Source organism: Penicillium canescens, assembly GCF_028828765.1.
Source record: "Penicillium canescens strain IBT 15451 chromosome Unknown utg000002l_segment0_segment0, whole genome shotgun sequence".
Taxonomy (NCBI): domain Eukaryota; kingdom Fungi; phylum Ascomycota; class Eurotiomycetes; order Eurotiales; family Aspergillaceae; genus Penicillium; species Penicillium canescens.
The window spans coordinates 5,698,385-5,711,369 of NW_026703964.1; the positions used below are offsets into that span (position 1 = coordinate 5,698,385).

Here is a 12,985-nt window from a genome sequence, read left to right on the forward strand (position 1 = left end):
TCACGTGCCGGGATCTCCGCTTAACTTCATATCTCGACTGGCTTCAAGCCGACTGGATAGGATCAAAGGCTCCGAGGGTTCCGAGATGCCTCCTCGCCGAGCGCACACCAAGTCCCGCCAGGGTTGTGACCAGTGTAAGCGTCGTCGCGTTAAGGTGAGTATCAAGCTGTAGATGACCAGGGGAAGGCTCCACTGCATCATGACGAGGCTAACGGTCGCAGTGTGATGAAAGAGGGCCACCGTGCTCCAATTGCATCTCGCGGGAGCTATCATGCACATATCTGAGAGCGCCGCCTCGAGTCGAAGCTAGCCAGGCCCCAGTCGTGGCCAGTGTACCTAGTGTGGCCAGTGTCCCCAGTCCCCGGCCACTGGGGATTCCAAGTCCCGCTGCCTCCACTCCTTCGAGCATTTCTGGGGTGCGAGATCTAGAGTTAATGCACAAGTTTTCCACTGAAACATATGAAAGCCTGTGCACGTCCAATTCGGAACACTATGTGTGGCAAATCGCCATTCCTCGCCTGGCTCTTCAGTATGATTTTCTGATGAATGGACTCTTGGCCCTGGGAGCTCTTCATATTGCTACCAGCCTTGAGCCACCAGCGTCTTTGGTGTATATCGATACCGCCCTCCAATATCACAATCTCACCTTTGCTCCATATCGCACAGCGGTCGACAACATCACGCCACTGAACTGCGAGGCTGTGCTGGCGCAGTCTATCATCACCACTGTCATTGGCATCGCCTTACCTCGGGTTAGTGCTGCACGCGGGGAGAGTGCAAGTATAACTGAGAACATCGTCGTGGTGTTTGAGCTCTTGCAAGGCGTGAAAAAGATCCACCGGATCGGTGAATCCTGGATCAAACTGGAGCTGTTTTCTCGCCGAAGAAATTTTTGGGATACAGGGGTGATTGGACTGGACAGTGAGACACAAGCGGCTCTTGAGCGGCTTGGTACTCTGAACGACGAAACTCTTGCCACCATCGACCCGGACCAGCATCAGATCAACAAAGACGCCATTTTCTATCTGCGGCATTTCTCTACCAGACTTAACACTTCAGTTGATGCGGCGAATGTTCTGGCTTGGCTAGCCATGGTCGATAAGGAGTTTGTGGACAATGTGCGACGGCGTCAGCCTCTGGCACTGTTGATTCTCATGCATTGGGGAGTTCTACTTGGGGAGCTTGATGGTCAGCATTGGTGGGCTCGTGGCTCGGGTCGAGTGTTGGTTCGTGAACTATTGGATGCATTGCGCCCCGGAGACCCCCAATGGGCGGACGCTGTTGCTTGGCCCCAGAAAAAAATGGCGCTGTGAGGTTAGCCATCGGTTGAACAATGACCGTGGCGTATTGAAATTTGGAATGTTCACCGGAAATGCGATTACAACCAACAATTAAAACCCCCAAAGTCCGATCAGACGTGAACGGTTCAACCTCGATAGCGGCTTTCAGCAGCATCATTGGGATCGAGAATCAAACAACGTTGGCATGAGCTAATCAAGGCCAGATTCTAAGCCACACGCGCGTACTGGTATCTGGATTGGAACTTCCAGCTGGCATGTCAACCCTTCCTCCAGGACATGATCACTTGAATGACACCTACTGTGGGGCAAAAGCATCTATCAGACATTCGAGACCATCATGGAGTCTCGGGGCTGTTGGTGCGAGATCTCGAAGGAATCCATTCGACCATCCACTGCCATATTTGTACGATACCTCACTTCAAACCAAAAGGCGTTGGTTTGGAGATTTATCAACGCTATTCATTCAAAAGCATGCACTCAGTCTGTCCTACTCCAAACGTGTATACTAGAGCCAGTCTCCGGGAACCTGAGCACTTCAAATTCGAGCCTTCTCTTTCGAAATCCCAGAAACATCGAGAACCCGCATCTTGTTCAAACCATCGGCCTCATGTTTGCACACCCGTATACTTAACGGCCCGCTGACCTGCTTCAGCCAGTAGGACCGGCCGCAATCGAACAGCCAATTACGCGTTCCAACCTGGATCAGTTCCGCAAGGAAGCACTGCGGTGCACTGCGGTCCTCCGTGAAAACGAGCTTTGGCATATCCCGCTGGGCAAGCGGCGTGGCATTTTCCTGAGCCAGGTCGAAGAACTCGTCAAAGGTGACCGGGTGGTACAGTTGGGATCCGATCTGGACAATCCCTGTGGTGCGTGCTGCTGCATGTAGCAGACATGCATTTGCTACCAGATCCACGGGTATCTCGTCTAGGATGTTCGCACCGGATTTGTAGCCTTCGGTGGCATGCCAGATCTGGGTGGCCCCGCGGTCGGCGTACCAGAATCTGGCAAACTTGGTGAGAGGTGTGGAATCTTCTGGTCCGTATAACATGTATGGATGTTTCAATGCAGGACCGAAGATTGTTGGCCGCACCAACAGGATTGGGAGAAGTGGGAAGCGTTTGAGTAGCAGACGTTCCATCAGGTGCTTGGCTAGGGTGTAACTGGACGAGAACTGAGCTGCGTATATGGACTTGCCCAGTGCCAACATTGATGCCAGTTCTTCTTCGGGATCATCATTCCCCAATGGATATATCCGCTCTAGAACCGGGCCATCAGGGAGATGGCTGTTGGCGTATGAAGTAGAAAGCTGCACAAGGAGTTTCAATCGCCGGAACAACGAGGCAATCCGTGCCATTTCCAGCGCAGGGAGACAGTTGCTCTCGAGTGCATCTTGAATGGGACCTTCAAGTGTGATTTTGGCCGCCGTATGAATGACCAGCGTGACTTGGTCTTGAAGTTTCTGGAGAAGGGTAGGTTGAATCCCGAAGTCGACTAGTTTGACGTCGCCAATCACAAACTCGACTTTCTTGGTAGCTAAAATGGCCTGTGCGTGGTTGGGCATAGACTTTTTCCATTTTTCGATTGCCTGCTGGGAGCTTCCTCGGACCAAGACGAAGATCTTGCGAGTCGGCAGCTGCAAAGCCAACTTGTACAAGAGACAACCTCCTAAACACCCAGTGCTCCCGGTCAAGAAGACGGTGTGGCCTTCAAATATCTTTCCATAACCCCCTCGCACGACTTCATCGGCATGTGCGGTGTTCACGATCCAAGCTGATGACATTGCGCAAGCTCTGTGGAATTCACACGTAAGATCCTGTTGGTGTTTCTGTGAAGGAATGAAGCACGACGCAAAGGATTGAATACTTTACGCCGAGCTTGGACGTCCATGTCGGAACATATATCAATGACCCTTGAACATGAATGAAACTCGATAGTCGGATATGGGTAGCACAGTAGGCTCGATGTCACTCTTGCATCCGTGCGGGCTTGGATATCGGCATTTATTCGTGAAGCTTGTTGATAAGGAGACCAGTGGTGTCAAGTCGGGACAGGAAATTAGCAATCTCTGGTAACATTGAGCTAATTCCTGCTTTCAGGCTGAGGTACAACCAATATGGCATTGGGCCATGTGTAGCGGAGGTCCGGTGTTGTGCAACTCAACAGAGGATCATGTAGCCGTTCGTGGCGATCTGGACTGAGATGGACACAAGCTGCATCCAATGTGCCTGAATATCTCCCAGCAGGGGAGCGTGAGATTCCCTTCAGGACCGCCAGTAACCGAGAAACGGGTCGTACGAGGCACCATGGAATGATTCTATAGATATTGAACATGCCTACATATGATGCAAGAAAGCTGGTATGCGCGTTATAATAAATTCGATGTCATTGACTGTGAAGACTATGTGCTGCTGATTGGTAAATCCACTCGGCGAACTGGGGTATCCAATCCTGTCTGTACAAGAGAGATATAGACCTCGGCCTGATGACCAAGAGCGGGAATGCGCCGCGTATCTGGACTGCCCTTCGAAATGAGTTGGTTGCTGGTGAAACAAAGATTGACTGCGACCAATTACAAGCCCTTGCTTCCGCCACCACACCAACAGCGTGCATCTCCATCGCGCTCAACTTGGACCAGAATATCCATGTTTTTCTCACGGAGATAGTCGACGGTCCGTTGACGCACATCTTCTAAATCTGCACCGCGTGACGCAATGACATGGATCACACCGAAGATATTTTGCGGCTTTTTCTCGTGCTCGTGGTCATGCTCATGATCATGGTCGTGTGCATGAGAATGGCTGTGCGTATGGGAATGGCCGTGGTCATGGTCGTGGTTATGATGGGTGCTGTGACTATGATCGTGTTGATGTCCACATTCGCCATGACCGGAGTGGTCATGCGAATGGCTGTGCTCTGACGTCGTCCCGGTATCATCGAGCCAGAATTTGGGTACTGTATAGCTGACCACGCCCCTCAAGGTGCTGACACCCGCTAAGGTTTCACGAACATTATATTCGATATCGGCTGGCAGAGTGAGCAGCAAGGATTTGGCGGTGCTTGTGACCAGGGGAACCGCCGAGGCGAAGATCAATATGGCAATAAAGCACGATGCCAAGGGATCGTAGCCCGACCAGCCAGAATAGTGCACAAGGATGGTCGATATCACGACAGCCACCGACCCAAGCGTATCGGCAAGAATGTGCAAGAAGATGCCGTGCATGTTCTCATTGCCATGAGAGTGGTCGTGTCCGTGATCGTGGCCATGATGATGACCATGCTCAAAGCTGAAGATACCGACGAGGTTGACAGCCAAACCAGCAATGCTAACAACCAACAGCTCCCCGATACGTTGCATCTCACTTCCTGATGACAGCCGTTCCACTGCTTCGTAAATGATCTCCACGCTTATAATCCTGGCACTTATTAGAGTTGACCTTTTGAGCGCCACCAGATAATACTCACATAAGAAAGATGCCGTTGGCAAATCCAGACAAAGTGTCGACTTTCCCATAGCCGTAAGGGAAACGAGCATTCGGAGGCCATTTGCTCATGACAGCAGCGCACAAACCGACCACAAGCGCGAGACAATCGAAGAACATGTGAATACTGTCACTAAGCAAACCCAATGATCCAGTCAGGAAGCCATATGACAGTTGGACAAGCATAAATGTAAAGTTTAGACTGCAATAATATTAGCAGTCTCAATGATGGTAGCTGGATCCTTTAGAGGTTTGACTCACCACATGAAGTAGAAGATGCTGCGGGAATCCTTCTCTTTCAGAATGCTATGTAGCAAAGGGTATGGCTCGCTTTTATGGAGGAGCCACTTTGACACACGCGACGCTTCGACAGTGGCGTGCGAATGGCTGTGGCTTGTGTGATTGTGTGCGTGGGAATCGGAATGCAAATGGCCATCATCCATTCGAGAAGCAAAGAACGAGGCTGTTGCTAAGATCCCACGCGCGCCATATAGTACAAGGAGATCATCCTGCATATGAGGGGAGCATAGAAGAGCTGCAGCTCCAGCACAGATGGCGAGCCCGATTTTGTTGGAAGATCGAAGACCCTCGGGCAGAGAGGCCATGAGAGAAAGTGCAAAGAGACCCGTAGGAACAAGGAGGTATATTACATCTGACATGCCGAAGCCGATTCCTCGAGTGAAAATCAGAGTGAACAGTGCAAGAGAGGATCCGGATATGACAGCCAATGGCGCATCGGTTGTAGCCACGACGGAAGACTGGCTCAGGTCCGAAGACTTTCCTTGCAGTGCAACAAGACCCGGCTCAGGGATAGGACCATGTTGGCGAAGAAAAGGGAACGGAGGAGCGATAATGAAAATTGATACCAAGAGCGCGACATATCCAAAGAAAGGAGATGGGTCCCAGGGATAATTCAGCCCCAAGAAACTCGTCGCAGTGGCCAGTGCAAGAAGCGCAATGGACAGCTTCTTTTTACTGTATCGCTCCAGGGAGCGTGGGTTCCCATTGATGATAGTCGGTACCCCTGTTGCAGTCGCAAGGAGGAGCGCAAAGGCAACTAAGAAGCCACCGACTTTCAGCGCTGCAAAAATCGGCAGTGCCACCGAAACGATCTGTGAAAGAGAAGCTTGAACGGCCTTCGCATTCACTGCTGGAAATTTGATGGACGATGCTCCCAATGATCCAGTCTTCTGGAGCTTGATTCGCAGGAGCTGACCACAACCGAACAAAACAAGCGTGATTGCAGTTAAAATGCACGTTTTCTGTCCGACTTGTCCGACAGATACAATGGGAATGGGCACTGTTGCGGTTTCTGTAGGAGTCGATCCAGGCGTTTGCACGCTCTGCCTGTTATGCCAAGATAGCACAATCCAAGGCAACACAATGAGAGCGCCAGTGAATATCTCATGGCTATCAGGAGAGTCAGTTACTGTTCTCTAAGCAACATCCAGCTCACATACATTTGATCGGGGTTAGAATCCGCCTTGATGGTTGTATCGACGGGTATAAATCCATGAGCACTTTTCGAATCGTGGTTGTGTAGCGCATCATTATGAACCGAAGACACACTATGGGTATGACCATGGTGGCCGTGGTGGCTATGGTGGTCGTGGTCATGGTCATGATGATCGTGATGATGGCCATGATCGTGGTGTGTGTGTGAGTGATCATGGTGATCATGGTGGGCGCTTGAATGCGAGTGTGTATGGCCATTCGACGATTGATGCGCATGTCCGTATGAATAGCTTGAATTCAACCCATTGGTTTCAGGTTGGGGGAGGCTGTTGACCGGCTGTGGGATGGGAGGCGGAGGTTGCGCCCAGCGATTCGATCGAGAGTGGCCGCGACGAGTATGGCCATGGTTGTGGTGTCCATTGACAGGCGGAGTGAGATCCACACTCAGGGACGGTCCCCCCGTCGACATGTCTGAGGCTGGCAATGCGCGCTGAATAGGAAGTCCGAGCAAGATAGGAGATGGGGCGCTATGCCAAGATATCGGGGAGGAGTGCGGATCCTCGCAGATCAAGTCAGACTCAGCATTGCCTGGACAGGGGCATGTAAATATAAGAATATGGCGTCAAGCGCCCTAAGAAACAATTCACTGAAGAGACAGCAAGCCGTCAATGGGAACCTTGAAGGCCAACTGTAACGCACGTGATTCTTATCTTATCGGGCGTGTTGTCCTTCGCGACTTCACCTGAACTTCGCCTTGTTCATGCCATTTCTGATATGAGGGATGTTTTCAAAGTGTTACTGTCACCATGATCGAGTCACTAATCAGCATAGCCTTCTGCTTCTCTAGTGTGCTCACGGTGCTGATCCTATTACTTCCTTCACAATATGAACCACAGCAACCAGCCTCTTCGGGCGCCACCAGCAGGACCCAAAAGCCCACTATCCAAATACTTGTGCTTGGGGATATTGGTCGCAGTCCACGTATGCAATATCATGCATTGAGCATTGCGAAACATGGTGGGCATGTGGTGATCATTGGATATAAAGGTTAGACCTAACACTTTACAACATATGATTCTTGAGAATAAGCTTGCTGACAGTCAATTGCCATTTAGAATCCGATCCCCATCCCGATATCGCATCTCATCCAAATATCAACATTGTACCACTTCGCCCGCACCCCGCTATACTACAAACTAGTAACAGACTTCTGTTCACCATTTATGGACCTTTGAAAGTCCTATTCCAGGTATTTTGCCTATGGAAATGTCTTGCATACACTACAAAACCAGCCAAGTGGCTTTTGGTTCAGGTATATTCTCCAGATACCATGTGGATGATATGGCGAACTAACTAGCGGATCTACAGAATCCACCCTCCATTCCTACACTAGCAATTGCCTCCATCACTTGCTTCCTGCGCCAAACAAAGCTTGTCATTGACTGGCACAATTTCGGATACTCTATCCTCGCTCTAAAACTTGGCCAAAGTCATCCATTGGTGAGACTATCGACCTGGTACGAGAAAGTATTCTGCAAATCCGCCTCGGCCCATCTGTGTGTGACAGATGCTATGAAGTCTTTCCTTAGGAAAGAATTTGAGCTAAAAACCCCCATTTTGTCTTTGCACGACCGTCCCGCCAGCCACTTCAGTCCCATCCTCGACCCAAATGCACGGGTTGAGTTCCTTGCAACTTTACCGGAAACCAAGGAAGTTCGCTCCTATTTAACAGCAGGAACCCTCCGTGTTCTTGTCAGTTCTACTTCCTGGACTGCGGATGAGGATTTCTCCGTCCTCATAGATGCTCTTCTCAGGTACTCTGAATTAGCCACCACGACGCAACCTCATCTTCCAGAGGTCTTGGCAATTATCACAGGGAAAGGTCCGCGGAAAGAGATGTATTTGGAACAAATTGCTTTGCTGGAGGACTCTGGCAAACTTCAAAAGGTCACCATCCGAACTGCGTGGCTGAGTGTGCCGGACTATGCAAAGTTGTTGGCATCCGCGTCTTTAGGTGTCAGTTTGCATACCAGCAGCAGCGGGGTAGATCTCCCAATGAAGGTTGTAGATATGTTTGGCGCTGGTCTTCCAGTAGTCGGCTGGGACCGTTTCGAGGCCTGGCCCGAATTGGTGACTGAGGGTGTCAATGGGCTCGGCTTTGGTAGCTCTGAGGAGTTGGCCGAGCACTTGACCGATTTGTTCGGGAACAGCGGCAGATTGGAGACTCTTCGTCAAGGCGCACAGAAAGAAAGTTCTCGATGTTGGGACGATGAATGGGATCCTATTGCGGCCCCTCTTCTTGGTTTAACGTAGGCCCTAATGATCCAATCCAAACATATTGATACCTGCACATGCAAAGAAAATAATCCTTTTGTTTTGATGGCCTTTGCTACGCAAAAAGCATCTCTCGTGTCATGGTAAATCATGGATAGAATCCTATAAACCTGGCTGGAATTTCCCCCACAATATAGACATGTATCGAAAGCTTCGAACAGTTCACTGAAAGTTCGGCTCAGCTTACCACCACGCATCAGAACCAAAGAGTCTTCGTCAAGGTATTCTGTTTGACACAAAGAACAATACTTGGATATCCCGGGTTCTTGGATGGCAAGAAAAGACAATCCGCATCGAGCTAAATCGACGAAAAGGGTTAACATGTCTGGACCAACGCATGCGCATATCACACGGCGACTTACTGAAAAGATGACCATTCGCACACTTAGCCTCCTGGGCAGAGTGCCATCCGATCCCAGCATCACAGATGTCGCACCGCTCGAAAATCTGGCCGCCTGGACCACTGAGCTGATCCGCAGACCTCGCAGCAATTGCGGTTGATTCGCCGTTGCATTTGCGCATTTCCTCACTGAGGTCTGCGCCTGTAACAATTGCCAAACGCTCTAGAGACTTTCGAGCATGTGTCAGAAGCGACTTGTTTTTACTACCCGTAATGGTGCAGCAGATGGCGACATAAACCAGTTGCTGGCTCTCCTTGTCAGGTTCGACGTCACCATCATCACCAGGCAACACGAAATTCAATGCCGATTCTCGCTGAACATGCACCAGACTTTCGCCGTTGGAAATTTGTGGCGCAAAGAGGAAAGAGGTGGCCGGGCCATGTTCTAGCTCTGACGAGAAGACGATTGTAGATTTGTCGTCAGACGCGACTCGATACTCGAGCATATCTGTCGGGTGTCTAGTGAAGAGGATCGCTGTGACATTGCGATAAGATGAGAGTCCCCAAATCCTGGATATTGAGTTTCCACCTAAATCGAGGTCCAGATCAAACTGCTCTTGGCAGTCATCGATGATATGTTTCCATCGTGGCCGCTGCAACTGATCGCCATTTTGAAGTTGGCGCATTTCCGTGGTCAGACCAATTCCGCCTAGAGTACCTAGGCAAAGGTTGCATGTGTCATTTTGTTCATCCACATAACTGGCCATGGCTAAAACAGGTCAGTTTCAAGAAGCTTAATGAGAAAGATTGGAAAATGTACCAGATATAGGCTCCCAGTGCCTTTCATTATATCTCGTATTTTCCTCTGTTCCCGGGTTATAGATTGGCCACTCGCGAACTGCGAGAGCGTCGAAATTGGCGTCGTGGCCATTGTAAGTGTTAGGGGTACAGATATGGTGATAAACCCTGCCATGATGCCAACTACGAGAGACAGTTGGGTGCACGATTGCTGATGAACATGTCAGTAAAAAGAAGCCACAGTGCGAAGACTAAAACATACATCATGTAGCCATTGCAATGGACCGGTAATGTTATGGAATGCCAATTTCTCGCTCGAGAGACTCCAGTGATGCTCTTTAAATGCTGCTGGCAAGGCATACGACGGCAGCTCATCCACGCTTGAGTTTCCAATAGAGACTTGGATATTCAGAAGTCGAAGTTGGGTTCCGCATACAAGAGCCAGCATGGCGACAGCACAGCCAGAGTTTTTGGGGCTCGCCAGTGGTGAAACTAGCCATGGACCGCAGGAAACCGAGCTGACCCGCTGTTTCTCTCTGAAAGCATTTTCAAGAAGGGACCCCGAGCAGAGGTGAGAATTGTTCAGTTCCTGGCTCTCGAGGGGGTGAACTGCCAAAACATGCAATTGATGAGAGCAGAAAGAGCCCTCTGACAGTTCTGATCTACGGGGGCGTATTAGAATTACTTCGTTGAGCTCATTCACCACAGTCAAAAGGGGAATACCCCAACGACTTTCGTATGCGGGTAGAAAAGAAGAACCAGCGGGGAGAGTCGAAGCCTTTAGAGGTTCACACCAATTGAAGGATCGAATTTTATCTTTTCGAAACGAGATGCCCTCCGCTTGCTCGGAATCTTCCGATTGAGACCGCAACGCGTGGTTGACGATAGCGATTCGGGTCCATTGCTTCTGTGGACCGACTGCCTCCCAAAGGGATAGAAGCAGATTAGAGGTTAACACGGCTAGCACACTGCGTCGGAATTTGCCTAGTCCAGGTGGTGACCAGGCCAAACCAACTACTGTGCTATTCGACTGCTCTGCGGCGATCGAGAAGTCATTCCGATCTTGGGCGAGGAAAGTGGGCCATTCAGGGTGCGTGAATAGATTAGCCTTGACGCGGGTTATTTGCCAATCCCGTGTTGCATTTGGTGTTGTTCCCTCATGTTTGCCACTTTTTGGCGTCTGTTAAACACATCAGTCATCGATTTAGGCAATAAGAGCGCCTAGATGGATACCAGGATCTGAAAGTAATCCCCGGCAGCAACTGCAAGCTCGCCGTCAGAGGACCAAGAGATGGCGTCAGTGCAGGAGGGGAACACAGATAGCTCAACGGGATCCAGCATATTGTCAGGACTGAGAGCTCCGTATTACTAGCATGTCTTTGAAGTCGCAATGTGAAGATATTGAAGAAGCTTGTGTTGTTGTGGCCCAGACCGGCAGCATTCTGCGGGTATGGCGTCCTGAGAAATCAGGTGTCGAGGCCTCAACATCGCGGATCTGTGGTATACATCGAATATGCTTAGATTGAGATAATTATGTGGCTACGTGTTGCTAATCTGCTTTTGATAGAAAATACTATGCTTATCTCCATATCCAATCTGGGGATTTTCATGCCAGGGTATCATCAGGTTGTCAGAGACACGACAGCACCTTGGGGAATCAATCCACCCGATCCAGCTTCTGTACAACCATCGCAGTAGCAGCACCACCGCCGTTACAGATTGCAGCCACACCATACTCTCCAGGCTGCAACTGGTGGAGCAAGGTGACAAGGATACGTGAGCCTGAGCTGCCGAGAGCGTGGCCGAGGGAGATGGCACCTCCAAGCATGTTGACATTGGCGTTTTGCAAGCCGAGGATCTAGACAACACGAGTTAGATACGTATATTACCAGATGGGAAAAGTGTGGTACTAACCTTCTCATTGGCCTTGATAACAGCCGCAAAAGCTTCGTTGAATTCCCAAACCGCAACCTGGTCCTTAGTGATACCGGCACGCTCCAACGCGATTGGGACTGCCTTGGCAGGGGCGACTGGGAAGTCTACGGGGTCGATAGCGGCATCGGCCGAGGACACAATACGAGCCAAAGCACGCCCACCAGCACCATATGCACGAGCAAGCTCCTTGTTACCGAGGATCAGTGCCGATGCTCCGTCATTCATTGTCGATGCGTTACCGGCGGTCACAGTACCGGTACCATCCCGCAGGAAAGCAGGCTTGAGTGTCTTCAACTTGTCGGCACGCAAATTTTCAAAGCCTTCATCACGCTCAATGATCGTGTCACCTTTCTTACCCTTGACAGTGACTGCGGCAATCTCATCGGCGAATTTGTTGTCCTTCCATGCCTGCTGGGCTCGCTCGTACGACTGGATGGCATATTGATCCTGGTCTTCCCGGGAGATCTCATATTTCTTAGCTGTCTGCTCCGCGCAGATGCCCATATGGAACTTGTTGTACACGTCCCACAGCCCGTCCTTGATCAACCCGTCCTCCAGCTTGATCTCGCCGAAAGGTGGTAATTGGCTAGCACGAGCCATATAGTAAGGGACACGAGTCATGTTCTCCATACCGCCTGCCACCTGTGCCTCTGCCAGACCCAGCTGGATGTTTTGTGCAGCAAATACTACTGCCTTCAAGCCAGAAGCACACACCTTATTAACTGTGACAGCTTCGACGGTGGACGGCAGACCGGCGAAGATAGACGCCTGGCGTGCGGGAGCCTGGCCCACGGAGCCTTGCAAAACGTTGCCCATATAAACATCTGTGATCTTTTCCACGGGGACTTTGGATTTGCTGAGAGCCGATTTGATGGCAACAGCGCCGAGCTCAGGTGCTGACACTGAAGCGTATGAACCATTGAACTAATCCAATGAGATCGGTATGTTGCCTTTTTGAAGCCTTTTCATGGCTAACTCACCTTAGCAGTTGGTGTTCGAGATGCACTCAGGATGTAGGCATCCTGAATCTCCTTGCATGTCGGACGTGCGGAGCTGAAGTATCTCTGGGTACGAAATGCGGGGAACGCCTTGGGAAGACGAGCAGACAAGCCCGGAGAGATCATGTTAGGTTATGTATAGAGGAAGGCTGTACAGAAGGAGCAAAGATAGATAGAGGAAGAGAGGAGAAAGGCGAGAAGCAAGAAGGCCGAAAGCACATGAGTATACGGAATGCCGCCGCGCAACCGCCTATAACCGCTCCTCCGCCTGGACCGAGGCTGTTTCTCCGATTATGACATAATGCCAGTCCCGTGATCTGTATATGGAGCTAGTCCAGATGGGGG

General features: G+C 50.5%; 6 protein-coding genes across 6 annotated transcripts; 2 read left to right on the forward strand and 4 right to left on the reverse strand.

Moving 5' to 3' along the window:
- Positions 1-85: 85 nt before the first annotated feature.
- Positions 86-1,313, forward strand: N7446_003403 (Zn(II)2Cys6 transcription factor domain-containing protein; the record flags this gene model as incomplete). Its single annotated transcript, XM_058512152.1, has 2 exons — positions 86-154; positions 222-1,313. The coding sequence occupies 2 exons, from the start codon at positions 86-88 to the stop codon at positions 1,311-1,313; spliced, it is 1,161 nt and encodes a 386-aa protein (XP_058377688.1).
- Positions 1,314-1,836: 523 nt separating this feature from the next.
- On the reverse strand, positions 1,837-3,081 carry N7446_003404 (fatty acyl-CoA reductase; the record flags this gene model as incomplete). The annotated part of the gene is made up of 1 exon (XM_058512153.1): positions 1,837-3,081. The coding sequence occupies one exon, from the start codon at positions 3,079-3,081 to the stop codon at positions 1,837-1,839; it is 1,245 nt and encodes a 414-aa protein (XP_058377689.1).
- Positions 3,082-3,844: 763 nt separating this feature from the next.
- On the reverse strand, positions 3,845-6,862 carry N7446_003405 (metal cation transporter MSC2). Its single transcript, XM_058512154.1, has 4 exons — positions 6,241-6,862; positions 5,042-6,190; positions 4,764-4,982; positions 3,845-4,714 (listed from the first exon to the last, which is right to left on the reverse strand). Exons 1-4 carry the CDS (start codon positions 6,702-6,704, stop codon positions 3,871-3,873), a joined length of 2,676 nt encoding a protein of 891 aa, XP_058377690.1. The 5' UTR covers positions 6,705-6,862; the 3' UTR covers positions 3,845-3,870.
- Positions 6,863-7,041: 179 nt separating this feature from the next.
- Positions 7,042-8,548, forward strand: N7446_003406 (chitobiosyldiphosphodolichol beta-1,4 mannosyltransferase; the record flags this gene model as incomplete). Its single annotated transcript, XM_058512155.1, has 3 exons — positions 7,042-7,282; positions 7,351-7,547; positions 7,604-8,548. 3 exons carry the CDS (start codon positions 7,042-7,044, stop codon positions 8,546-8,548), a joined length of 1,383 nt encoding a protein of 460 aa, XP_058377691.1.
- Positions 8,549-8,551: 3 nt separating this feature from the next.
- On the reverse strand, positions 8,552-11,048 carry N7446_003407 (uncharacterized protein; the record flags this gene model as incomplete). Its single annotated transcript, XM_058512156.1, has 7 exons — positions 8,552-8,580; positions 8,757-8,867; positions 8,932-9,678; positions 9,730-9,749; positions 9,809-9,918; positions 9,970-10,887; positions 10,941-11,048. The coding sequence occupies 7 exons, from the start codon at positions 11,046-11,048 to the stop codon at positions 8,552-8,554; spliced, it is 2,043 nt and encodes a 680-aa protein (XP_058377692.1).
- Positions 11,049-11,245: 197 nt separating this feature from the next.
- On the reverse strand, positions 11,246-12,845 carry N7446_003408 (thiolase family protein). Its single transcript, XM_058512157.1, has 3 exons — positions 12,623-12,845; positions 11,622-12,566; positions 11,246-11,565 (listed from the first exon to the last, which is right to left on the reverse strand). Exons 1-3 carry the CDS (start codon positions 12,764-12,766, stop codon positions 11,365-11,367), a joined length of 1,290 nt encoding a protein of 429 aa, XP_058377693.1. The 5' UTR covers positions 12,767-12,845; the 3' UTR covers positions 11,246-11,364.
- Between the last annotated feature and the right edge of the window lie 140 nt (positions 12,846-12,985).